This window comes from Lampetra fluviatilis, chromosome 75 (assembly GCF_964198595.1).
Source record: "Lampetra fluviatilis chromosome 75, kcLamFluv1.1, whole genome shotgun sequence".
NCBI classification, from domain to species: Eukaryota; Metazoa; Chordata; class Hyperoartia; order Petromyzontiformes; family Petromyzontidae; genus Lampetra; species Lampetra fluviatilis.
Genome location: NC_136349.1, coordinates 199,355 through 226,417, shown reverse-complemented (window position 1 = coordinate 226,417; position 27,063 = coordinate 199,355). Strand labels below are relative to the sequence as shown.

At 51.3% G+C, this 27,063-nt stretch overlaps 1 protein-coding gene across 1 annotated transcript in view; it reads right to left on the bottom strand.

The window, feature by feature from the left end:
• The window catches only part of LOC144953365 (uncharacterized), a 29,263-nt gene extending 15,454 nt beyond the window's left edge, over positions 1–13,809 (bottom strand). Inside the window, exons 1-2 of the mRNA XM_078883929.1 lie at positions 13,747–13,809; positions 5,672–5,797 (exon numbers count right to left, since the gene is read on the bottom strand). Of these exons, the coding sequence (XP_078740055.1) occupies positions 5,672–5,747 (76 nt within the window). The 5' untranslated portion in view covers positions 5,748–5,797; positions 13,747–13,809. The remainder of the gene's footprint in view (positions 1–5,671; positions 5,798–13,746) is intronic.
• Between the last annotated feature and the right edge of the window lie 13,254 nt (positions 13,810–27,063).

The window sequence follows — 27,063 nt, the reverse complement described above, 5'->3', positions numbered from 1 at the left end:
AATCAAAACCCGTTTGCGACCTCTGCCTGGCACCCTGGGTGTTTACCCGAGGGCCCCCTTGTGGGGATGTCTCACGGTTTCCAAGTGCCAGGAGATTGGCCGACCATCCCCCCCCCCCAGGCCAAATTGCACCGCGGCCCCGTGGATTAACTTAAACTTGTATGGCCACGGCGAGCTCACTGAGCAACCGCGATGAGCACACACTGACTGAACACAGGGGAATAGGGCCGTGGGGAGAGCAAAACCCCTAGCGAGCTGGGTAAAGCTAAACCGTGACCAGAGTACGGGAGGGAGGACGGGCGCGTAGGCAATAGAGTAGGGCGCGAGGGAGAGTCACCTGCCAGGAAGGGGGACGCGGCAGCTGTGCATCCCCCCCCCCCGTATTGTTAAAAACCACCATAAAAAATGTGCAGAGCCGGGTGGGGGCGGGGCGTCGGTTGAAAAAATCGATAGGTAGGTACCGATTGGCCGCGCAGGAAAGACGACCCGAGATGGGTTTTTTGAATAGGGACAGTTCTTCTCCAGTCAGGGAGCTACCCAGTCGGACTCCCAGCCGCTCGAGCGTCCGAGAGACGCTAGCAAGTGCCGCTACGACTCGACCCAGGCAGAGACCTCCCAGACCCTGGTCCCTCCGACTCCCAGCACGTCCGTGAGAAACCGTGAGTACGTAAGAGGGGTGAGGAATAGTGCGAGGGTAACCCTGAGGGTTTGGGTAGAGATAGGCGGGACGCTGCTCGCTAGATGGTTTTGCATCCGGCCCAAGCAGGGCTTTTCTTCGGGTACCCCATTAGTAATCTTTAGCGCAGAGCAAACGACGCCGCGTGATTTCTGTGTGTGTGGAGAGAGCGTAGGGGTGGTGTGGGTACGTGCATACGTGGGAAGTGCGCGGGTATTCAGTCCTAAAAACGATCGCTGACGTTCGCGTGCGATCGCGTGCGTATTTACCTAGCGCGTTTTACGCCGCACCACCTCTACGTAATAATAGGCTCAGTCAACCATTCTACACAACAAAGACTCATTTCCTGGCAGAGATTTCAGCCGCCATCACCTCTACATAACAAAAAGGCTCAGTCCCTTTTACACGCACCTTTACATCAGCCGCACCTAGTTTACACAACAAAGGCTCATTCCTAACAGCGTGCTTCAGCCGCACCGAACCTCAGAATAATAATATTCAGGGCCTACCTTGGCTCCCCCCACCCTCAACCAGTATATATACAAGGACTGTTTTCTTGGAATCTCTCTCACTTGATACAGCAATCTCGTGCTGTGACGGTTCCACCTGAGGACGGAGGCTTGTGTTGCCTCCGAAACGTCGTGATTTTTATTTTATTTTTATTTTACTTTTATTAATTAAAATGTTTTACCTACGTGACTTTACCGAAAAAACCTAAGAATATTTGCGCAGTGGGTTTACGTAGCGACGATCGCCTTGAGGGCGTCGGTGTGGTGCGTAATTTGAGCGTGGGTGCGAGTGAGGCTGCGCTCTATAGTAACTCATTACCTGCGCCCGCGTTCGGGCAGCCGCCGTGATATTTTTAGCGTGAGCCGTGGGAAGCCACCTGCACGGGTGCGCGCGAGCACGCAGCCATCTCCGCATCAGTGGTGGGTTACGTGGGGAGTGTGTGGGTTAACCCGAGGTGGTGAGGAGCCAGCCGCTAGCCATGCTTCACAGACAGGACGCTGCAGCGGGGAGGACGATCACCCGATCGGTGGCAGCCCAGCGGGAAGAAGAGGAGGAGGGGGGAGAGGAGGAGCGGAGGAGCGGAACATCAGCCCTCACACTACCATACTGTACACTATACACTACTGTACACTATACCACTATATACTACTACACACTACTGTATATGTGGTGGTCATGTTGACACACACGCGCGCCAGAACCAGGGTGCTTACCGGTGTAATTAAAGACTTTGTCACACACTGCTGATCACCGTTGCTCTTTTATTTAGCTTCTTGCTCGCACCCCGCTGGTCCTGACAGCGGACCAGCGTCTCCTCACGCGCGCTTCCTAGTCAGTCCTTCCGCTCCTCCACTCCGCACACCGCTGGCCGACGGTGTGCCGAAGCTCCTCCAGCCACGTGGCTGATGGCGCGGATCCCCTCCGGCAACACCCAACGTCGTTCAGACTCTTCACTCCAACAACTGACCCGGAGCCCTTCCGGGCTCCCACCTATATCCCCTTCACCACGTGATCCTGTCTCCTCCCCTTCCGGACCGTCACATCCGGCCTTCCCATAGCGCCCTGCTGGCTCCACCCCCATTCACCTCGCTTCCCATTGGACCCGAGGTGAACGGCGGCCCCTCCCATATGCCCCCATACTGGGCTCCGCCCCCCAATACCCCGGGCCGTATGATTGGGCCAGAACCCAGCAGCGAACCCCGTTTACGCTCGCGTTACACCGATATGGGGTGGTTGTGTACTCCTGGCCAAGACCCGCCGGGGGGGAGGGGGCTGTGGGCAGTGTTTGCGATCCCACAGAACCCCGCCCCTCGGTGGGGAGCGGTAGAAACCGGTCCGGACCGGTTGGGCCAACGGTGGTCAGGACCCCTCTGAGGGGAGGGGGCTGGGGGATGCTACGATCCCACAGAGCCCCGCCCCTCAGGGGGAAACGGTATATAAAGCGGGTTCTTGAGAGCGCTGGGCAGTTGGCCTCAAGCCCAAGTCAGAAGCCGCCTGGAGACAAGACCTTGGACCCCAAGCCACCGACGTCCTTTTAAGGGCCGGGGCTCAGTGCGGTGCCAGTGGTCGGAGGTTAGGACCCTGAGGTTCCCTCGGCCTGATGTCCTTCTGAGGGCCAGGTCTGGACAGGCCAGTGGTCAGGGACCCACCGGACCAGCGGTGGGTCAGCCTCCCCTAGGTTTAGCCAGCCGGAGGGCTAGAGAAGTCAGTGTAGCTAAAGTTATCTAGGTACGATAGCCCGGAGGCTGTACCTCCCCAGGTTGTGGGTGAAAGGGGCCACTACCCCTTTGTGTTAGGGATTAAGTGTACCTTGTTATATTATAAATAAACCGTGTTGCCTCTACGACGACTCCGTCTCCATACAAGAACATTACATATACACTACACTACTATATATTACACTGTACACTACGCTATATACTTTTCTATTGATGCCCCCAGGGTCTGGAATGCTATCGCCAATAAACTGCAACTTGGATCACTATCTGTGAGATCTTCACTCAAAACTGCTCTAGAGGAGTTGTACACCCCTAGTTGCCACTGCTATTCAGAATGGCCTGAAATCAAATGTATCTTTCCGGATGACCGCTGCAAAGTATGATCTTGAGTTTTGATTCTAGTGTGCTGATCTTTAAAGGTGCATTGAAAAATGTTGATACTGCTCCTGATACTCCTGCTGTTATGGAGTGACTCATGCAGCCAGCTATGGCTGCAAAGTTTGGTCGTACATGTTATGTATATTGTTAAATTTGAATCACAGTTCCTATGATCACTGTCACATTGTTTTGATAGCTTTATATTGGTGAATTTTAAAACGTTTTGGTTTAGCTATGTTTGTTTGTTGTAGTACAGAGTTAGCCTGATAACTTCAATCTATATTGTCTTATGGTTGTTATTGTTTGACTTGCATCCAACTGGGATTTTTCACACAGCGTTGAAATACGGTGTTTTTTCTGGAAGACGTTTTCTGTTTTTTCCTGTATTTTTCTGTTGCGTGTAGTCACTTGTAGATGTTTCTTGTTCATGTTTGTGTTTGTTGCGGTTGCACCCGAGTCAAGAGCCGCATGGCTCACAGGGTTAGTTCGAAAGTTATCATTGATTTCGATTTAAAGCTTTTGTGACTGCAGGGATTCATCTTCTTGGTTCTTTCGGTAAAGTCACGTAGAAGGGAAGTAATAAAATAATAAAAATAAAACATAATAAAATAATTCTTCACCTGAGGACGGTTGTTTGCGTTGTGGCCGTAACGTCGTGAGAAATATTTTATTATATTTATTTTTATTATTTTATTATTTCCCTTCTACGTGACTTTTCCGAAAGAACCAAGAAGAAGTTATCATTGATTGATTTAGTCTGTAATCAGTCCAGCAAACGTCTGCATTGATCATGGCACGAGTGATGTTGACATTTTTGCTATTAAGCTTGCTGACAATCACTTAGTCCAGTAAATTATATTGGTGTGATCAAGGGTGACCCCGGGAGGTCTTAGGCCTATTTATCTCCCTGAAAATGGTGTTGGTGATTGTCAGGTCGTGCTCAGAGCAGGTTGCTACTAGAAGGTGACCATTGGAGTTGGACTTTCCAAGTCCGTTTTTCACAATTACGCCCTTCCACATTTGGTAGTCTCTCCCAAATCTAGCATTGAATTTGCCAAGGAGAATCAGCTCGTCAATTTTCGGTGTACTCTGAAGGATTTAGTTGAGTTGGCTGTGGTAGATCTCCTTGGTGTCTCCCTCCGAGTCCAGTCCTGGTGTATAGGTGCCAATAATGGTTAAGTGTTGGTCAGGCGTAGGGTCATAAAACGCTCATTGATGCCAATTGGGAGCTCACTGAGGTTGTTGACGAGCTTGTTGTCGATTACAAAACCCATGCCATGCAGGTGTGGTTCATCTGCAGGTTTACCCTTCCAAAAGAAGGTGTAGTCTCCACTTGCCTTTCATCAACCAGACGGGTTTTGCTGAGGGCTGGAATATAGATGTTAAACTGTCTCCGCTCACATGCCACAATGGCCGTTCTGCGCTCTGGACAGTGCGAGTTTGGGTTGTCGGTGAGGGTCCTGATATTCCAGGATCCAATGTTTAGGTTATACTTCTTCTTGTTTCGACCGTAAGTATTGATGCTCCCTCTGGTCACGGTCAGCCAGACAGGATGTTGCTCGGCAGACTACGTTTAGGGCACCTTAGCTAGCCCTCTCCCCCATTTGGGGTGACCAGAATGTTTCCTTGTGGGATGCTCAGTCACAGCTACAGCTGCCGGGATGCACTCCTGCCGAATCCGAGTGCATGACGACTTTCTAATAGCTGACGCCTTGTGACTTGGTGCTGGCTTGTGACTTGGAGCGTCTCGCTCCAAAGTCCTGCTCCGTTCGCCCTTGCCAATCACCCAAGGACTTTGTGTATGTAGTGTGTGGGTTAGATGGCACTGTTCCTGGAGAGTGCCAGTGCTTGAAGGAATTAACGTGCAGTGTCTGTTGTACACCAGGCTCCCGCACAAAGCTCGGCCAGGAAGCAAGCCTGGGCCCAATGGCAAGGCAGGAAACGGAGGCGATTGGAAGGCTTTGTCCTGAAACACCAGACATCACGTGGCTCCTCCGTGATGTGCCCTTGGCCATCTGGACCGCAGCTCGTCTGCCCCACCAGGATGGGCCGTTGGCCACTTTGTATGCACCCCGGGATTTTGTCCAGCAAACACTTTAGCACGAACTAGTCATGTGCGTGTTGGAGAGTTAACCCAACACGACGACAACATTTACAATTCGAGTAAGACGGGTTCATAGCGCATCGCGCTCACCGTGGCGACACTGCTCACGACACCACACACGTGTACACACAAACACACGTGTAAACACAAACACACACACGTGTACACACAAACACACACGTCTACACACAAACACGTGTACACACAAACACACACGTGTACACACAAACACACAAAAACGTGTACACACAAACACGTGTACACACAAACACGTGCTGTACTCACTTTTAGCCTCTGCGGGCGCTAGCGAGAAGCCTAAGATGATGGTCACGCCGAGGACGGTTATCCATTGTGACGTCATAGTTCAAGCAGTAGTTGTGGGGAGCCAATGAGAATGACAGCAACTGCAACCTGCATATCATCACACGAAGACAAAGATTCCCACGTACAGCCTCTTAACAGACTGTCGGGGCAAGTGTTCACCGACTCATTCACCACTCGCACACACAGACACACACTCACCACTCACCTACACCCACTCACTACTGACACACTCACAGGCACAAAGACAAAGATCCCCTGTATTGGACCAAGTTCTGTTCACGAGCACCTATGAAAGGCCCGGAACAACACACGAGGCGGTGGGTGGTCAGCACCACACCACTCACGAGAGGGTGAGTGGTGATGTTTACACTCCACACCCGGTACTCATTTGAGGCCGAGTGGCGCTAAGACCAGTAATCGCCACTGATGTTGGCCGTGAGTGGGAATCAAACTCAGGCCGCCCGCTAACCGCTACACTACCACTCGCCACACAGGCACACACATTCAGACACACAGACACATACACACAAAGACACAGACACACACTCACCACAACCTTCTCATTCACCACTCACCTCACCACACACTGAGGTCGCAAACGGGTTTTAATTCCTTACCCGTACCCGTACCCGGCCGCACCAGGGTCGCAAATGGGTACCCGTACCCGTACCCGGCCGGGTACGGGTACCCGTTCCCTACCCGTACCCGTACCTTACCCGAAATTAGTGACAAACGGTTACTCACCAGTGACTCACGGCCTACCCGTACCCGTACCCGGCCGCACCAGGGTCGCAAATGGGTACCCGTACTCGTACCCGGCCGGGTACGGGTAGCCGGGTATCGGGTAGGGTACGGGTATCGGGTACCCGGTTGCGACCTCTGCCACACACACAAAGACCCCCCCCCCCCCCATTCCCATATAGCCTGTAACAGACTGTAGGGGCAAGTGATGTTAGTAGCGAAAGCAGCAGCAGCACCTATGAAGGCTACCAGCGCTGTGGCATAGAGGGGGTGGGTTGTCAGCACCACTCCCGGCCGCCTTTGTCTCCCCCAGTAGCGATGTTTACTACACAGCACGGCACCAGATACTCATTGAGGCCGAGCCGACCTAGGGGAAGCCCAGCACTGGTTCAGATCATCGCTATCGCCGCTGTTTGTGGCCATGAGTGGGAATCTAACTCGGGTTTACACCATTGGAACCTCCTTTTCCAGTAGCAAAATATGATAATTGGTTTTTAACCCTTTTATCTGGCAACAAAACTGACACCTTGTAAAAAAGGTGTCAGTTCTGTTGCCAGATAAAAGGGTAAAACCCCAATTATCATATTTTGCTACTGGCAAAGGAGGTTCCAATGGTGTAAATGCTTCACCCCGAGCTCTCATACTCTGATGGTGCGTTGTCTTTGAGTTGTGCGCCTTTTGGCGTCATCTGGTCCAACACCATGTGAGACTAGGCTCTAAGGAAAGCTATCTCGAGTGTGGACCAATCAATTTCAAGGACAGTGCATGCATTATCAGAGTTGTGTTTTTTGTTTGCATTCCGACTGCAGGTATTGTAGTCAATGCAAACATGACTCCTTGTAAAAAAGGTGTCAATTTTGTTGCCAGATAGAAGAGTAAAAAACCAAGTATCAACTAACTCGGGTTTTTTAACATCATAGACTTTCTATGGGAACTGGTTCCCAATCTCTTAACATTGCCCCATGAAGATGCATAGAGACACAGACATACACTGAGACCCATACATATGTAATGTGTTTGATAGAGGCGCACACACTCATGTGGAGGCAACACTATTTATTTAAGTCACGTAGGTAAAAAATAAAATTAAAATTAATAAAAGTAAAATAAAAATCACGACGTTTCGGAGGCAACACAAGCTTCTGTCTTCAGGTGGAACCATCAGAGCACGATTACTTGATACAGCAATCGTGCTGTGACGGTTCCTCCGAAACGTCGTGATTTTTATTTCACTTTTATTCATTTTAATTTTATTTTTTACCTACGTGACTTTACCGAAAAAACCTAAGAGTATGAATCCTTGCAGTCACAAAAGCTTCAAATCTAGAACTATTTATTTAACGAAGATGCATAAAGACACAGACATACACTGAGACCCATACATATGTAATGGGTTTGATAGAGGCGCACACACTCATGTTGAGGCAACACTATTTATTTAACACAACTGAAACACAACTCTACATAAGGTGATGACCACCGTCCTAATCTCACTAAGACTCGGGTACTACTTGGCGTGGCCAAGCCAGGAGGGTATCTGCTTGTCCACGACGAATTGGGGCTTAAATTTCGATTTAAAGCTTTCGTGACTGCAGGGATTCATCTTCTTGGTTCTTTCGGTAAAGTCACGTAGAAGGGAAATAATAAAATGATAAAAATAAAAAATAATAAAATACAATTCTCACGACGTTTCGGCCACAACGCAAGCAGCCGTCCTCAGGTGAAGACCAGGTCTGTCGAGGACGGCTGCTTGCGTTGTGGCCGAAACGTCGTGAGAATTATTTTATTATGTTTTATTTATTTTATTTTATTATTTCCCTTCTACGTGACTTTACCGAAAGAACCAAGAAAATGTAAAGCTTGTTCTTGGTTCTTTCGGTAAAGTCACGTAGAAGAAAAATAATAAAATAATCAAAATCAAACATTATATTTTTATTATTTTGTTATTTCCCCTTCTACGTGATGACTTTACCGAAATAACCAAGAAAATGAATCCCTGCAGTCACGAAAGCTTTATATCGAAAAATGGAAAGCTTGTTCAAACTCTATACCACTCGCCGTACCCCAGCCCACGTTAACAGTTTTGCCGATCATCGTTTTGCGCACAATGTGTGAACACTTGATTTGCAAGTGGTTACAGAAGGCAGGTGTGACCACAAAAAAAGCGGTCCAGCGTTGGGTTTGCGAGGATTGGAGTTGGAGACATCCCCGGCGTGATCAGGCAAAGGGAAACCCCTGTAAGAAGTAGAACTCAGGGGTCTAGCGGGAACAGGAAATACAGTCAAGATTTCCAAAGAAAACCTCCAACGATCCGTGGAGGCAGTCAAAACGACCTTTTAAACAGTACTCCAGTAACATGCTAAGCGATTTAAGCCGCACCACCTCTACATAATAATAGGCTCAGTCAACCATTCTACACAACAAAGACTCATTTCCTGGCAGCGATTTCAGCCGCATCATCTCTACATAACAAAAAAGCTCAGTCCCCTTTACACGCACCTTTACATCATCCGCACCTAGTTTACACAACAAAGGCTCATTCCTAGCAGCGTGCTTCAGCCGCACCGAACCTCACAAAAATAATATTCAGGGCCTACCTTGGCTCCTCCCACCCTCAACCAGTATATATACAAATACAGTTTTTTTTGGAATTTCTCTCACTTGATACAGCTATCGTGCTGTGACAGTTCCACCTGAAGACGGAAGCTTGTGTTGCCTCCGAAACGTCGTGATTTTTATTTTATTTTTATTTTGCTTGTATTAATTTTAATTTTTTACCTACGTGACTTTACCGAAAAAAACTAAGAATATGCTAAGCCCCATAGCACCAACCCATCCCTCCCTCTCTCCCCATTCTCCCTCTGATTCTCACCTCTCTCTATCACCCTGGATCTCTCCCTATCGATCTCTCTCTCGATCTTTTTTTTTACGATCAGTGGAAACAAGAAGATGCTCGGTGTAGTCGGCACTTTGCTTCGTTCATCATTTCGTAATTTTTTTTTTTACTTTGCTTTATGTAAACCCCACCTCTCGCTCACTCTCTCACTCACTCTCTCGCTCACTCTCCCGCTCACCCTCTCGCTCACCCTCTCGGTCACTCTCTCGCTCACTCTCTCGGTCACTCTCTCGGTCACTCTCTCGGTCACTCTCTCGCTCACTCTCTCGCTCACTCTCTCGGTCACCCTCTCGCTCACTCTCTCGGTCACTCTCTCGCTCACTCTCTCGCTCACTCTCTCGGTCACTCTCTCGCTCACTCTCTCGGTCACGCTCTCGCTCACCCTCTCGCTCACCCTTTCGCTCACTCTCTCGCTCACTCTCTCGCTCACCCTCTCGCTCACTCACTCGCTCACTCTCCCGCTCACCCTCTCGCTCACCCTCTCGCTCACTTTTTTGGTCACTCTCTCGCTCACTCTCTCGCTCTCTCGCTCGCTCACTCTCTCGGTCACTCTCTCGCTCACCCTCTCGCTCACCCTCTCGCTCACTCACTCGCTCACTCTCTAGGTCACTCTCTTGCTCTCTCTCTCTCGCTCTCTCTCGTTCTGCACGCAGCCCTTCTCGCAGTCCGACGGCCTCCGACGGGTAGCTCATATCAGCATGCAGAGCTCCCCGTCATCTGCCACCGAGCACACGGCCTCCTCCATCGCCCTCCCTCTCTCACACTCACTTTCAGACTCTCCCCTCTCTCAGACTTACCTATCTCACCTCTTCCACTCTCTCTCTCTGGCACGCGCGGTGGTGTGCCGCACGTGACACGGGATGGGGCGCGCGGCGGTGTGCCGCACGTGGCGGTGTATCACATGTACGGCGGTGTGGCACACGTGACGCGGAGGAATGTGCACGTGCCGTGGTGTGATGCACGTAGCGGTGTGTCACACGTGAGGCGGTGTGGCGCACGGACCACGTTTGTTAGCGGTGATGAATGTTACTGATGGTGATGACCTCGAACCAAAAAGAGGCTGCGGAGCAACTGCCGCCGCAGCAATAAAATGGTTTAAAAGTCAAAGTCTCTCTGAGACTCACTTCTCTCGCCTCTCACGGCCAACTTCCTCGCTCTCACCCCTCTCTCTCTTCACTCGCTTGACGATCTCTGCCTCTGCTCTCTCTCCCTCTCTCTCAGACCCTCACCTGTCTCCTCTCTCTTTTTTTTAAAACGATCAAACGAGAAAGACGCTCAGACTTTCGGCACTTTACTTCGTTCATCATGTCGTTGGTTTGTATTTTTTTATCTATTTTTTTTTACTTACGTGCTCCCTTTTTTTTATCAAAGATATAACGCGAGTTTCCCGTGTAACATTAGTCCCATTGTGTATTACTGTGTTCATAGACACCAACAAGAAACACAAATCACCCCCTTAAACCTCTCCTCTCTCTCCCACTCACAGACTCACCTCCCTCGATCTCTCTCTTTTTTACATTTTTACGATCAGAGGAAACAAGAAGATGCTCGGTGTAGTTGGCACTTTGCTTCGTTCATCATTTAGTTTTTTTTAATTATTTGCTTTATGTACCCCCCCCTCTCTCTCTGCCCCTCTCTCTACCCCCCCTCTCTCTCTACCCCCCACCCCCCTCTCTCTACCCCCCCCCCCTCTCTCTCTACCCCCCACCCCTCTCTCTCTACCCCCCTCTCTCTCTACCCCCCCTCTCTCTCTACCCCCTCCCCTCTCTCTACCCCCCCTCTCTCTCTACCCCCCCTCTCTCTCTACCCCCCCCCCTCTCTCTCTACCCCCCCCCACTCTCTACCCCCCCCCACTCTCCTACCCCCCCCCCCTCTCTCTACCCCCCCACTCTCTACCCCCCCCTCTCTCTCTACCCCCCACCCCTCTCTCTCTACCCCCCCCCCCCCACTCTCTACCCCCCCCCACTCTCTACCCCCCCCCACTCTCTACCCCCCCCTCTCTCTACCCCCCCCCCACTCTCTACCCCCCCCCACTCTCTACCCCCCCCTCTCTCTCTACCCCCCCCCCCACTCTCTACCCCCCCCACTCTCTACCCCCCCCCCACTCTCTACCCCCCCCTCTCTCTCTACCCCCCCCCCCCCACTCTCTACCCCCCCCCACTCTCTACCCCCCCCCCCCACTCTCTACCCCCCCTCTCTCTACCCCCCCCACTCTCTACCTCCCCCCTCTCTCTCTACCCCCCCCCTCTCTCTACCCCCCCCCTCTCTCTACCCCCCCTCTCTCTCTACCCCCTCCCCTCTCTCTACCCCCCTCTCTCTCTACCCCCCCCTCTCTCTCCACCCCCCCCCCCAATTTCTCTACCCCCCCCCCCACTCTCTACCCCCCCCCCCCCACTCTCTACCCCCCCCCTCTCTCTACCCCGCCCCTCTCTCTACCCCCCACCCCTCTCTCTACCCCCCACCCCCCTCTCTCTACCCCCCCCCCCTCTCTCTCTACCCCCCACCCCTCTCTCTCTACCCCCCTCTCTCTCTACCCCCCCTCTCTCTCTACCCCCTCCCCTCTCTCTACCCCCCCTCTCTCTCTACCCCCCCTCTCTCTCTACCCCCCCCCCCTCTCTCTCTACCCCCCCCCCCCCACTCTCTACCCCCCCCCCACTCTCTACCCCCCCCCCCTCTCTCTACCCCCCCACTCTCTACCCCCCCCTTCTCTCTCTACCCCCCACCCCTCTCTCTCTACCCCCCCCCTCTCTATCTATCCCCCCCCCCCACTCTCTACCCCCCCCACTCTCTACCCCCCCCCCCCACTCTCTACCCCCCCCTCTCTCTACCCCCCCCCACTCTCTACCCACCCCCCCACTCTCTACCCCCCCCTCTCTCTCTACCCCCCCCCCACTCTCTACCCCCCCCCACTCTCTACCCCCCCCCACTCTCTACCCCCCCCTCTCTCTCTACCCCCCCCCCCCCACTCTCTACCCCCCCCACTCTCTACCCCCCCCCCCCCACTCTCTACCCCCCCCTCTCTCTACCCCCCCCTCTCTCTACCCCCCTTCTCTCTCTCTACCCCCCCCCCCTCTCTCTACCCCCCCCCTCTCTCTACCCCCCCCCCCGCTCTCTCTACCCCCCCCCCTCTCTCTCTACCCCCCTCTCTCTCTACCCCCTCCCCTCTCTCTACCCCCCTCTCTCTCTACCCCCCCCCTCTCTCTCTACCCCCCCCCCCAATTTCTCTACCCCCCCCCCCACTCTCTACCCCCCCCCACTCTCTACCCCCCCCCCTCTCTCTACCCCGCCCCTCTCTCTACCCCCCACCCCTCTCTCTCTACCCCCCCCTCTCTCTCTACCCCCCCTCTCTCTCTACCCCCCACCACTCTCTACCCCCCCCCCCACTCTCTACCCCCCCCACTCTCTATCCCCCCTCTCTCTCTACCCCCCCCCACTCTCTACCCCCCCCCCCCACTCTCTACCCCCCCCCCCCCCACTCTCTACCCCCCCCCTCTCTCTACCCCCCCCTCTCTCTACCCCCCCCCCTCTCTCTCTACCCCCCCCCTCTCTCTACCCCCCCCCCTCTCTCTACCCCCCCCCCCGCTCTCTCTACCCCCCCCCTCTCTCTCTACCCCCCCTCTCTCTCTACCCCCTCCCCTCTCTCTACCCCCCTCTCTCTCTACCCCCCCCTCTCTCTCTACCCCCCCCCCCAATTTCTCTACCCCCCCCCACTCTCTACCCCCCCCCCACTCTCTACCCCCCCCCCTCTCTCTACCCCGCCCCTCTCTCTACCCCCCACCCCTCTCTCTCTACCCCCCCCCTCTCTCTCTACCCCCCCCCCACTCTCTACCCCCCCCCCACTCTCTACCCCCCCCCACTCTCTACCCCCCCCTCTCTCTCTACCCCCCCCCACTCTCTACCCCCCTCCACTCTCTACCCCCCCCCACTCTCTACCCCCCCCCTCTCTCTACCCCCCCCCCTCTCTCTACCCCCCCTCTCTCTCTACCCCCCCCTCTCTCTACCCCCCCCCCCTCTCTCTACCCCCCCCGCTCTCTCTACCCCCCCCCTCTCTCTCTACCCCCCCCTCTCTCTCTACCCCCTCCCCTCTCTCTACCCCCCTCTCTCTCTACCCCCCCCTCTCTCTCTACCCCCCCCCAATTTCTCTACCCCCCCCCCCCCACTCTCTACCCCCCCCCACTCTCTACCCCCCCCCCTCTCTCTACCCCGCCCCTCTCTCTGCCCCCCACCCCTCTCTCTCTACCCGCCCCCCCTCTCTCTCTACCCCCCCTCTCTCTCTACCCCCACCACTCTCTACCCCCCCCACTCTCTACCCCCCCCACTCTCTACCCCCCCCCCCTCTCTCTACCCCCCCCCCCCCCTCTCTCTACCCCCTCTCGCTCTCTCTCTCTCAGACTCTCACCTCTCTCTTGACGATCTCCACTGTCTCTCTCCCCCCTGTCCAAGCGCTGCTTCACGACCCAGGAAACCACCTCTGACGCCACGTCACAGATATCATCCCTCCCCTACCCTCCCCCTCGTGTCAGCGTTTATCGTAAATCCGCCTAAGGACCAATCCCTTGCTGGGAAGCGACGCAGAAGCAGCAACGGCTGACACGACTGTTGCTACAGCAGCTGATACTGGTCCACCCCTAGGCCGACTTGGCCTCAAATGAGACTAACCTTGATAATTGTTTTTTTTACCCTTCTATCTGGAAACAAAACTGACAACTTTTTTACAAGGAGTCATGTTTGCATAGACCACAATACCTGCAGTCATAATGCAAACAAAAAACACAGCTCTGATAATGTATGTGCACTGTCCTTGAAGTTGATTGGTTCCAACCCGAGACAGCTTTCCTTAGAGCCTAGTCTCACTTGGGTTGGACCAGATGACGCCAAAAGGCGCACAACTCAAAGACAATGCACCATCAGAGTATGAGAGCTCGGGGTAAACATTTACACCATTGGAACCTCATTTGCCAGTAAAAAATATGATAATTGGTTTTTTACCCTTCTATCTGGCAACAAAACTGACACCTTTTTTACAAGGAGTCATGTTTGCATAGACCACAATACCTGCAGTCATAATGCAAACAAAAAACATAACTCTGATAATGTATGTGCACTGTCCTTGAAGTTGATTGGTCCACACCCGAGACAGCTTTCCTTAGAGCCTAGTCTCACATGGTGTTGGACCAGATGACGCCAAAAGGCGCACAACTCAAAGACAACGCACCATCAGAGTATGAGAGCTCGGTGGTAAGCATTTACACCATTGGAACCTCCATTGCCAGAAGAAAAAATATGATAATTGTTTTTTTACCCTTCTATCTGGCAACAAAACTAACACCTTTTTACAAGGAGTCATGTTTGCATAGACCACAATACCTGCAGTCAAGGACAGTGTACATTATCCGAGTTATCATAGTTATGTTTTTTCTAGATTTGAAGCTTTCGTGACTGCAAGGAATCATCTTCTTAGGTTTTTTCGGTGAAGTCACGTAGAAAGTAAAATAAAATAAAAACAAAAATCAGGACGTTTCGGAGGCAACACAAGTCTCCGTCATCATTGATACAGCTAATCTGGCTGTGACGGTCCCACCTGATGACGGAGACTTGTGTTGCCTCCGAAACGTCGTGATTTTTGTTTTTATTTTATTTTACTTTCTACGTGACTTTACCGAAAAAACCTAAGAAGAAGGTTATGTTTTTTGTTTGCATTATGACTGCAGGTATTGTGGTCTATGCAAACATGACTCCTTGTAAAAAAAGGTGTCAGTTCTGTTGCCAGATAGAAGGGTAAAAACCCAATTATCACTATTTAACTCCATCAAAAAAGTAACCTGCAGTGCCACACCTATTACCATCATTGGGGGAAAAAACGGTGATCCAATCTCCGACCCCCAGGAACAGGTTTGCAGATTTGCTGAGCATTTCTGTGAGGTCCTGGGGGAGGGGAAATCCCTCAGCCAGGAACACATCATGGCACAAAGTGGGGGTAACCTTGCTGAGGCTGCGGTGCCTCAAATATTGGAAGAGGTCACCCCCTGTGAGTGGCTGGCTGAGGTGCCATCTGTTGAGGAAGTACTGAAGGCGATCCAGAGTCTGAGACCAGGAAAGGCACCGGGCAGAGATGATCTCCCAAGCGAAATGCTGAGGGAGGGTGGCGTTTGTGCACAGACTGCCCTATATGACATCATAACAACAGTCTGGACCACTGGACGGGTTCCGCAGGATTGGAAGGATGCCCTGGTGGTCCCCCTCTTTAAGAAGGGGGACCGCACAGAATGTAACAACTACAGGGGCATCTCACTCCTCAGTGTGCCGGGAAAGGTCCTGGCAAGGATTATTCAACATCGCCTTGCTAGGCACGCTGAGGAGGGGCTTGCAGAGCCCCAATGCGGTTTCAGGAAAGGGCGGTCCTGCACAGATGCCATATTTTCTGTCCGTCTGCTACAGCAGAGGTGTAAGGAATTCCAACAAGACCTACATCTCTGCTTTATTGACCTGGTCAAGGCCTATGATACCATCAGTCGGCCTGGGTTCTGGGTTGTTCTTCGTGCTTTCAGAGTCCCTGACCCTCTGCTCACGATCATTAAGGACCTTCATGATGGTGAGCAGGCCCGGGTAAAACTACGTGGCCGGGAGTCAGAGCCTTTCCCTGTACACCTTGGGGTGCGGCAGGGATGTCCTCTGGCTCCCACATTATGTAACATCTATTTTGACCACGTAGTTCGTGAAGCCTTCGATAGCTGTACCGGGGGAATTTCCATTTGGTACAGATGTAATGGGAGGCTGATCGATGCCCGGGTGTGATCAAGGGATGGCTCCCTATTGGTCAACCACGTTATGTATGCCGATGATTTGGTAATTGCTGCTCATTCAGAAGAGGAGTTGGAGACGCTGCTGCTGAGACTGGAGCGTGCCACTAAGAGGTGGGGCCTTACCATCACCTCCACCAAAACTAAGCACCTGCCTGGGTATTTTGTACCATCGGACACTCCACCCCCACAACTCCCAATCGGTGATGGGGCAGTTGTGGAGAGAGTGGAGAGTTTCCCATACCTGGGCAGTGTGCTTATGACCGGCTCCAGTTTAACAGCAGAGGTCTCACTCCGAATCAGTCGAGCGGCAATATATTTTCATCGGTTGCGTAACGCTGTGTGGAAGCTACCTGGTCTGTCGCTCCGCACGAAGCTTCAGGTCTTCTCGGCCACAGTCATTCCCTCCCTTCTCTACGCTTGCGAATCCCTCAAGCACACTCACACACACACACACAGGTAGATACACACAAGCTCACACACACTTACACACTCTCACACACACTTACACACTCTCACACACACTGTCATTTGCTCACACACACACACACAGGCGTCGTTGTTGTGGATACATTTTTATTATTAGAGAGTAACTGAGTAAAGTGTACACAGATTTCCTTGCTCAGCCAAGCCACAAGACCACGATGGTAAAGAATCAAACCCCCAAACTACAGTGCAGCACTCACCACCAACACCGTCTAGACTGACCCGACTAACTAGATCGACTTAACCAAATAGAACGTCTAGACCACTTCGACAGTCTTCACCGACTAGACCAGGGGTGGGGAACGTCTGGCCCGCAAAATCATTTTGTCTGGCCCTGCCATCACATTAGGAGCGAGTTAATTAAATGTTTGACCAAATATAACCGGGCTAATTTTGAAGTTGATAATTTTGTATGGCCTGCACGAATGGTGTTATAAATATCCAAATAGCCCTTGGCACAAAAAAGGTTCCACACCTCTGGACTAGACCCCCTTCACCAACGAGACCGTCTAGACCAGGGGTCTCCAAATACTTAGTTCAGGTGCTTAGTTTTAGTGGGGCTGATGGTAAGGCCCCACCTCTTTGTGGCACGCTCCAGGTTCAGCAGCAGCACCTCAAACGCCTCCTCTGACTGATCAGCTCAGGCAGGTGCTTAGTTTTAGTGGGGCTGATGGTAAGGCCCTGTTAGGAACCGGGCCGCACAGCAGCATGAGGGGAGAGCGGTGAGACTGCACCGTGGCCCGCGCCCATTATTTTATTCACCACTTCCGTGCGCGCCTCTTTCCCGCACTGCGCACTCGTCTCAGTCACAGTGTTGGTAAGCCCACAAGCTCTAACCCCTAGTAGCCAACATGAGTAAAAAATAGTAAACGTCGCTGGAGAGCTTCTTTGAAAAGGGGGAAAGACCCAATGATGAACCACCCCCCCCCCCCCACCCCCCCGGTCCGTGAAAAAATTGTCTTTCACGAAACCTGTCCCTGAGACCATCTACACCATCTAGACCAACGAGACCACCTAGACCATCTAGACCAATGAGATGGTCTACACCATCTAGATTGTCTAGACCAATCTAGGCAGTCTCGACCACGAAGACCGTCTAGACTAACTAGACCACAAAGACAGTCTAGACCAACAAGTAGACCGTCTAGACCAGGGGTCCTCAAACTACGGCCCGCGGGCCACATGCGGCCCGCCGAGGACATTTATCCGGCCCATGGTCACTAATTGGGCTGCGCTTGTGAGCACTAATTGGGCTGCGCTGGTGAGCACTAATTGGGCTGCGCTGGTGAGCACTCATTGGGCTGCGGTGGTGAGCACTCATTGGGCTGTGCTGGCGAGCACTAATTGGGCTGCGCTGGTGAGCACTCATTGGGCTGCGGTGGTGGGCACTAATTGGGCTGCGCTGGTGAGCACTCATTGGGCTGCGCTGGTGAGCACTCATTGGGCTGCGGTGGTGAGCACTAATTGGGCTGTGCTGGTGAGCACTAATTGGGCTGCGCTGGTGAGCACTCATTGGGCTGCGGTGGTGGGCACTGATTGGGCTGCGGTGGCGAGCACTCATTGGGCTGCGCTGGTGAGCACTGATTGAGCTGCGGCGGTGGGCACTGATTGAGCTGCGGCGGTGGGCACTCATTGGGCTGCGCTGGTGAATGGTTCAATGGGCCAATTGACTGGACTAGCCCCCCCAGGCCTAAGGCTGCCAGCCCTCCCCTGGCTGCGCTTGACTGGCTCTCCCTCCCTCAGCTCCCTCACTTGCCCCTCGGCTCCACTCCCAGTGATATTCCTGTGTGCTGGGGATGTACTGCGATCTGTGAACAAAACTGCAGGTGTAATTAACTTTTTAATGGCACCCGCACCAGTGTGAGCCTGGGGTAAAAGTGGAGTTCCCCCAATCAGACTGCATTGATGGGCAGTGCAGTCTGTATATCTGTGTGGGCAAAGTTATTGCTGGTATATTGTTTTTGTAGCGCTGTATATATATTGGTATTTTACTAATAGCAATTTTGACTCCCTAGGAAACAATGATGTCAAGAAAGAGAATAAGTATAACCCGTAAAAACAAAGTTTTTCACTATAAATCCTTTATATGCGTGGCAGCGAACTTAATATAAAGGATTTAAAAATATATTCGCCTGTGGAGGACGCGGGGATCGATCTCGCGACCTTTGGCATGGGAAGCGAGGGCACTACCAACTGCGCTACTCCGCCACGGCCTGTGGAGGGGTTACGCTCTGGGCTCTTATACTGTGACGTTCAGCCAAAGCCAAGAATGAGTTCTATTTGAATATATGTAAAATAAAAAACATTTTGCCTAAAAAGTGTAACATGTTGGGAATTTTTTTTCACGAACATTAATTGTCTGTCACAACGAGTCTGTGTGGAAAATGTCAGCTCGATTGGATCACGGTAAGTGGGTTAAAAAACGACAGAAAGATTTGCACGGTCGTAAGCAAGCAAGCACGCAAGCAAGCACGCAAGCAAGCAAGCATGCGAACTTAATATAAAGGATTTTAAAAAAATGACTCAGAGTGTAGGATATTCAAAGAACAGTGGACTTATGATTACTTTTTCATGCAGTACAAGGAAAGAGCTGTGTGTCTGATATGCCAGAATATAGTGTCTGTGTTCAAAGAATACAATTTACGTCGACACTATGAAACTCAACATAAAGATAAATATGATTGGTTGGTCGGAGAAGTGAGAAAAGATAAAATATTAAAACTGAAAAATACATTAACAACTCAGCAAAATACTTTTGTGAAGCAGAAGCAGCTAAATATTTCATCACTGCGAGCAAGTTTTCAAGTTGCCAAGCTAATAGCGTGCACTGGCAGACCATTCGTGGAGGGAGAATTTGTTAAAGAATGCCTTCTTTCTGTTGCCAAAGAGATGTGTCCAGAGAAGGCCGATTTATTTAGTACAGTGAGTCTTTCAGGACCTACAATTACACGGAGGATTGAAGAAATGGGAGACAATTTGCATCAGCATTTGCAAAACTCCACAAAAAACACTTTCCTATTTTTCCTTGGCACTCGACGAAAGCAATGATGTTCGTGATTCTGCACAACTTCTAATTTTTATTCGTGGGACGAATGACTATTTCGAAGTCACAGAAGAGCTTGCTGCACTGCAAAGCATCAAAGGAACAACTACAGGAGAGGATATCTATGAAAAAGTTTGCCAAACTGTGAATGGTTTGGAGCTGAACTGGGCTAAACTAGCCAGTGTGACAACTGATGGTGCTCCTAGCATGGTGGGGTCTAAGACAGGAGTAATTGCTCGCATTAACCAAGAGATGGACAAACATAACCATTCTCATCCAATAGCCATACACTGCCTCATCCACCAACAAGCGCTGTGTAGTAAATCACTGAAGTGGGACTCTGTTATGAAAATTGTGGTATCTTGTGTTAACTTCATTAGAGCTCATGCACTTAACCACAGACAATTTCAGGAATTTCTGTCTGAACTAAATGTTGACTATGAAGATGTTCTGTACCACACAGAAGTCCGTTGGCTGAGTCGAGGGAGAGTTTTGAAACGTTTCTATGACTTACTTCCACAGATTACAGCTTTTCTGCTTTCAAAAAACAAAGAAGTACCAGAGCTCAATGATGCAGAATGGAAATGGCACCTTGCCTTTCTGACAGATGTAACAGAGCTACTCAACAGTTTCAATGTGCAACTTCAAGGAAAGTGGAAGCTCATCTGTGATATGCAATCACATGTCAAAGCATTTGAAGTAGAATTAGGCCTCCTCATCAAACAAGTTAAGGAGGAAAACTTCTGCCATCTCCCCACAACTCAAAATCTGTTAGCGGAAAAACCATTGGTTGCAATTCCCAAACAAAACATGTGTGGATTCACTGGAAAAATTGCAAAAGGAGTTCCAATTTAGATTTAAAGAGCTTCATCTCCATGAACAGGACATACAGCTTTTCCGTAACCCATTTTCTATTGACATTGAAAATGTGGATACAATTTACCAAATGGAACTGGCTGAACTGCAGAATTGTGACTCTCTGAAAGACGCATTCAAGTCAAGCAGCCTTCATAATTTCTATGCATCTCTCCCCTCTGAGACATATCCTCATCTCAGGAACCATGCACTCAAAATGGCAACCATCTTTGGCAGCACTTATGTCTGTGAACAGACTTTTTCCAGAATGAAACATTTGAAATCTCCAACCAGATCTAGACTAACGGATGCACACTTGCATCACTTGTTACGACTAGCAGTGACAAATATGGAACCGGATATTGACCATCTCATTATCCAAAAGCAGGCCCATAGTTCCCATTGAAATACTGGCAAGTTTGTTGATTTAACTTTACTTGTTCTTCATTTTAAATATTGTATTTTTCCCGTTTTGTTTCTTCACTTCAAAATAAGATATATGCAGTGTGCATAGGAATTTGTTCATAGTTTTTTTTTAACTATAGTCCGGCCCTCCAACGGTCTGAGGGACAGTGAACTGGGCCCCCTGTTTAAAAAGTTTGAGGACCCCTGGTCTAGACTAACTAGACCATGAAGAACCTCTAGACCAACAAGTAGACCGTCTAGACTAACTAGACCACGAAGACAGTCTAGACCAACAAGTAGACCGTCTAGACTAACTAGACCACGAAGACAGTCTAGACCAACAAGTAGACCGTCTAGACTAACTAGACCACGAAGACAGTCTAGACCAACAAGTAGACCGTCTAGACTAACTAGACCACGAAGACAGTCTAGACCAACAAGTAGACCGTCTAGACTAACTAGACCACGAAGACAGTCTAGACCAACAAGTAGACCGTCTAGACTAACTATACCACGAAGACAGTCTAGACCAACAAGTAGACCGTCTAGACTAACTAGACCACGAAGAACCTCTAGACCAACAAGTAGACCGTCTAGACTAACTAGACCACGAAGACAGTTTAGACCAACAAGTAGACCGTCTAGACCAGGCATGTCCAAAGTCCGGCCCGCGGGCCAATCACGGCCCGCGGTCAGAGTTCATACGGCCCACAGCTTCGGTCTTATAATGTGTTATTTATGGCTCGCTAGCTCTGTCAGAATAAATAAATCATTAAACTTTAAAGATGTTATTCCTCTTTCTGCCACACGGTGGCAGCACCATTCTAATGCTCTCTGGCTGAATGCGATGAATGTTAATCTTCAAGGGAAAGATGCAGTGGTGAGCCAGCTATATGCTCACACCAAGGCCTTTGGAACCAAACTGCAACTTTTCCAAAGACACTTGTCCCAAACAGAGCCCTGCACCGCGCACTTCCCAGCTTTGAAAGAGGTCATTGACAGTTCCCCACGGGACAACATTGGTGCGCAAATGAAGAGTTATGCAACAGCTATCACATCTCTTTCTGTGGAATTTAACAAACGCTTTCAGGACTTTGCAGTTATTGAAAAGGACATGTTGCTTTTCTCTTCTCCCTTCTCCGTGGACCCTGATGATGCTCCTCCACAGCTGCAGCTGGAGCTCATTGAGCTGCAGTGTGACGATGAGTGCCGCGGAAAACACCAGCAGTGTTCTCTTGTTGACTTTTACCGGCAGCTGGACAAAAGCCGGTTTCCAGAAATGCGGTCATTCGCTAAGAAAATGCTGAGCTTATTCAGCTCCACATATTTGTGTGAGCAAACATTCTCAGTCATGCACTTATCTCAACCACTGCCCTCAAGCCAGACCTGGTCTCTTTACTGAAATCTAGATCTCAGTATCACCCTTCTCATTAGTGTCAGCAAGTTATCTGTTCCTTGATCAATCTGAAATTTAGTGTTTGCCACTATTAACAGTGAAAAGCCTAAAGCACACTAATGCACTTGGACTTATGGCACTTGTTTTTATTAAACTCTTGAATAAGATTTTGTTATAACTGTTGATGTTATGTACCTGTAGATGTGACACAAACTATTGCTTTCTGAAAGATCTTGTAAAAGACAAGGGCAAAATTCACTTGGTTTAAAGTTTAATGATAACAGACCACTTTGCATTACTTATAACTCCTGTTTAAAATGTTCATGAGGCAAAGATATTTAACTCATGGAAATTTAAGGTATTCTATACAGTTTGTTCAATGTTATCTGACTGAATGAAAGGCAGAATTGTGTTTTTAGAGTTGTTCACGTCTGCCTGAGCGGCTTATATTTGGTTACATTGTCATTTGAAAAATAAAGGTAATTGTGACAATGATAATTGTTTTATAACGGTGTGTGTTTTCACGTAACTTTTGTGGTAAAAATGTCGGAAGGAACTATTGGCCCCCGGGCATCTTCACTTTATCAAATTTGGTCCCTCTTTGCAAAAAGTTTGGACACCCCTGGTCTAGACCGACTAAAGGAGGGAGAGGAAGGAGTTGAAATAAGAGTATTGGGAGGAAACAGAGGAAGCACAGGAATGAGAGGCAGCAGAGGAATAAGAGGCAGGAGGCAGAGGAGCTGCTACCTCAGCGTGGCCGATCGCGCCAACGGGAGGTGGTTTGTGAACCCCCTCGCACTGCTGCGGCCAGCCACGGTGAGCGCACTCGCTGCCCTCTCAGCACTCCCCAGCCTCACCGACGCTGCACACTTGCTGGCCTCCTCCTCCTCCCGTCTGCTTCTCCTCCTCCTGCTCCTCTCCTCCCGTCGGCTCCCTGTCGAAGGCGTCCACCGCCACCTTGGTAAATAACGACCCACCTAGCCACAAGACGCTCTTTGCTGCCATACCCAGCCCAGCCACTCCTACGGTGGAGGGGTGGGGCAGGGAAGAAGGGGAGGGGAAGAGAGGGGGACGGAGGGGGGGGGGCAGTGGGGAAGAGGAAGGGGGGGGTAGAGAGGATGGGGGGAGAGGGGAGAGGAGGGGAGCGGTGGTTAACATCTCGCTACCCTGGCACTCCTGAGGCTACCTGGGGGGCCTTTGTCTCTGTGTACAATATCCAGCACTTGCCCCTACAGCCGTGCTAGAGGCTACCTGGGGGTACCTTTGTCTCTGTGTATACGCTATTCGCTACTACTAACAGCACTTGCCCCTACAGCCCTGCTAGAGGCTACCTGGGGGTACCTTTATCTTCGTATCTACTCGCGACTACTTACAGCACTAGCCCCCTTATGCCTTGCTAAAGGCTACCTGGGGGACCTTTGTCTGTGTCTCTGAGTGCTTTATGTTTGTGTGTACCTGTGTTTGTGTATATGTGTGTGTGTGTATCTGTGTGTGTGAGTGTCTGTACGGCAAAACAACCCTCTACCTCCTCGCAGTGCCGGACGGGCAACGCTGTCGTGCACAGTGCTGCGGGGGGAGGTCCAATTCCGATTGGCCTCTCCCCTCATGCCGTCTGTGACCACCACAGCGGCTAAATGGGGGCTCTGGACGGGTGCGTGGGGCTGGTAACCCCTCCACCTTCAATAATTGACCACTAAACCACGACTAAAATATCTAACTAATAAGCTTGTGCCGGAGGCCCCCGGGGGCCAGGCGTCTATGACGTCTCCTGGCCAAATCCCAATTGGCGGAGCCAGGAGATTGAATCTATATCCTCGGGGCTCATCCAGAAACAACGACAAGCCACTACGTGTGGCCACGTGGAATGTTAGAGTGCTCACTGCGGAGGAGAGGCTGCCACTCCTCTGTCGGGAGCTGGGCTGGTACCGCCTGGATCTCTGTGGCATTCAGGCGGTCTGGTGGACTGGCTCTGGCTCCTGTCACCATGAGGAGTGGACAGTCCTCTAATCGGGGCAGGAGACTGCCAAACAACAGGGTGTGGCTCTTCTTCTGAACAAAAGAATGAAGGGGGTGTGGGAGCGTGGCGGTGAGGTGTGGGAAGCTGTAAGCCCCAGGCAACTTTGCGCTCGCCTTCCATTAACCGGAGGCGAGGAGTGGTGGTCGTGGTTACTTATGCCCCCACCGAAGACGAACATCCATGGTGGGATGCAGGCAAGGCCGATGAGTCAGATGCCTTCTATGACCTCCTGTCACAGGTGATGACTAAGGTGGCCCCTCGGGATAGAGTCATCTTGTTGGGTGACTTCAATGCCCGAGTTGGTTATGATGCTGGCACCTGGTCTGGAGTGATTGGAAGGCATGGGCCAAATCAGCTCAATAACAACGGCAGGAGGCTGCTAGATTTTTGTGCAACCCATGGGCTCGTAATTACCAACACGCTGTTCCGGCCTCAGCGCATCCACACAACATAATGGATGCATGCCGGGTCCAAGCAAGAACATCTGTTGGACTACATAGTGATGGATCAACAGATGCGAGCCCATGTCTTTGACACCAGGACCTACCGTGGAGATGATCTGCCCTCTGACCATCGACTTGTGATCTGTAAGATGCGCCTGCCATTCTTTCACTCCGGTGGTGGGTGTACACCCAGGACCCCATTCCAACCTAAGGTGGCCTGGTCTCAGCTAGCTGATGAAAGTTTCCCCTACAGCCCTGCTAGAGGCCACCTGAGGGATCTTCATCTCTGCGTCTACTCTACTCGCCACTACTCACAGCGCTGGCCAGAGGCCGTCCAGACCGAGGCCCTGCCTCCTTACCGACGGACTGCAGTGTGGCCACCAACCCTCCGGCCGCCACCGCTCCTCCGTTGGCTACCGCGGCCGAGGACATGAGGGAAGAGGCGATGGAGCCGGCGACGATGCCTCCAGCGGAGAAACCCATGCCTGCTACCACCACTGGGGCCAGAGCAACTGTGGCCGCTGGCTCACAACAAACAAACAAACAACGGTGATGAGGATGAGAAGGAGGAGGCTACTAGCTCACAACAACAATAATAAAGGACAATCGTGATGATGACAATGACGATCACAACAACAACAATAATCGTGATGATGACGGTGGTGGCAATAACAATGACGATAGCAACAAACAATGACGATTACAAACAAGGACAACAATAACAGTGATGAGGAGGCAACTATCTCACAACAGAGGTCGCAAACGGGTTTTGATTCCTTACCCGTACCCGTACCTGGCCGCACCAGGGTCGCAAACGGGTACCCGTACCCGGCCGTGTACGGGTAGCCGGGTATCGGGTAGGGTACGGGTACCCGGTTGCGACCTCTGTCTCACAACAATAACATCACCAACAACATCACCATCACACATTGTCACATCATCACACATCATCACACAGCGTCACACAGCGTCACCATCACACATCATCACCATCACACAGCGTCACACAGCGTCACCATCACACAGCGTCACACAGCGTCATCGCAGCGTCACCATCACACAGCATCACCATCATACAGCGTCACACACCATCACACAGCGTCACAGCAGCGTCACCATCACACACCATCACACAGCGTCACCATCACACACCATCACACACCATCATACAGCGTCACCATCACCACAGCGTCACCATCACACAGCGTCACACAGCGTCACCATCACACACCATCACACAGCGTCACCATCACACACCATCACACACCATCACACAGCGTCACCATCACACACCATCACACACCATCACACAGCATCACCATCACACACCCTCACACACCATCACACAGGGTCACACAGCGTCACCATCACACACCATCACACATCGTCACAGCAGCGTCACAGCAGCGTCACACAGCGTCACCATCACACAGCATCACCATCACACAGCGTCACACAGCGTCACACAGCGTCACCATCACACAGCATCACCATCACACAGCGTCACCATCACACAGCATCACCATCACACAGCGTCACCATCACACAGCATCACCATCACACAGCGTCACCCAGCGTCACACAACGTCACCATCACACAGCGTCACCCAGCGTCACACAGCGTCACACAACGTCACCATCACACAGCGTCACACAGCGTCACCATCACACAGCATCACCATCACACACCATCACACAGCGTCACCACAGCATCACCATCATACAGCGTCACCATCACACAGCGTCACCCAGCGTCACACAGCGTCACACAACGTCACCATCACACAGCGTCACACAGCGTCACCATCACACAGCATCACCATCACACACCATCACACAGCGTCACCACAGCATCACCATCATACAGCGTCACCATCACACAGCGTCACCCAGCGTCACACAACGTCACCATCACACAGCGTCACCATCACACAGCATCACCATCACACACCATCACACAGCGTCACCACAGCATCACCATCATACAGCGTCACACAGTGTCACCACCACACAGCGTCGCACAGCGTCATCGCAGCGTCACCACCAAACAAGCGATCACGTGGAGGTGTGGTGACGTCATCGCTTACCTCCTCCGCCTACAATGACGCCAACCTTCAACCAGTTGGTCGACTTCTCCTCCTCTGTGTGGGGGTTACAGAGAGCGATCAGTTCTACGTACTCACACATACACACTACACTACTTTATACTACTACACTATATACTACTATATACTACTATACACTACTATATACTACTACACACTACGACAC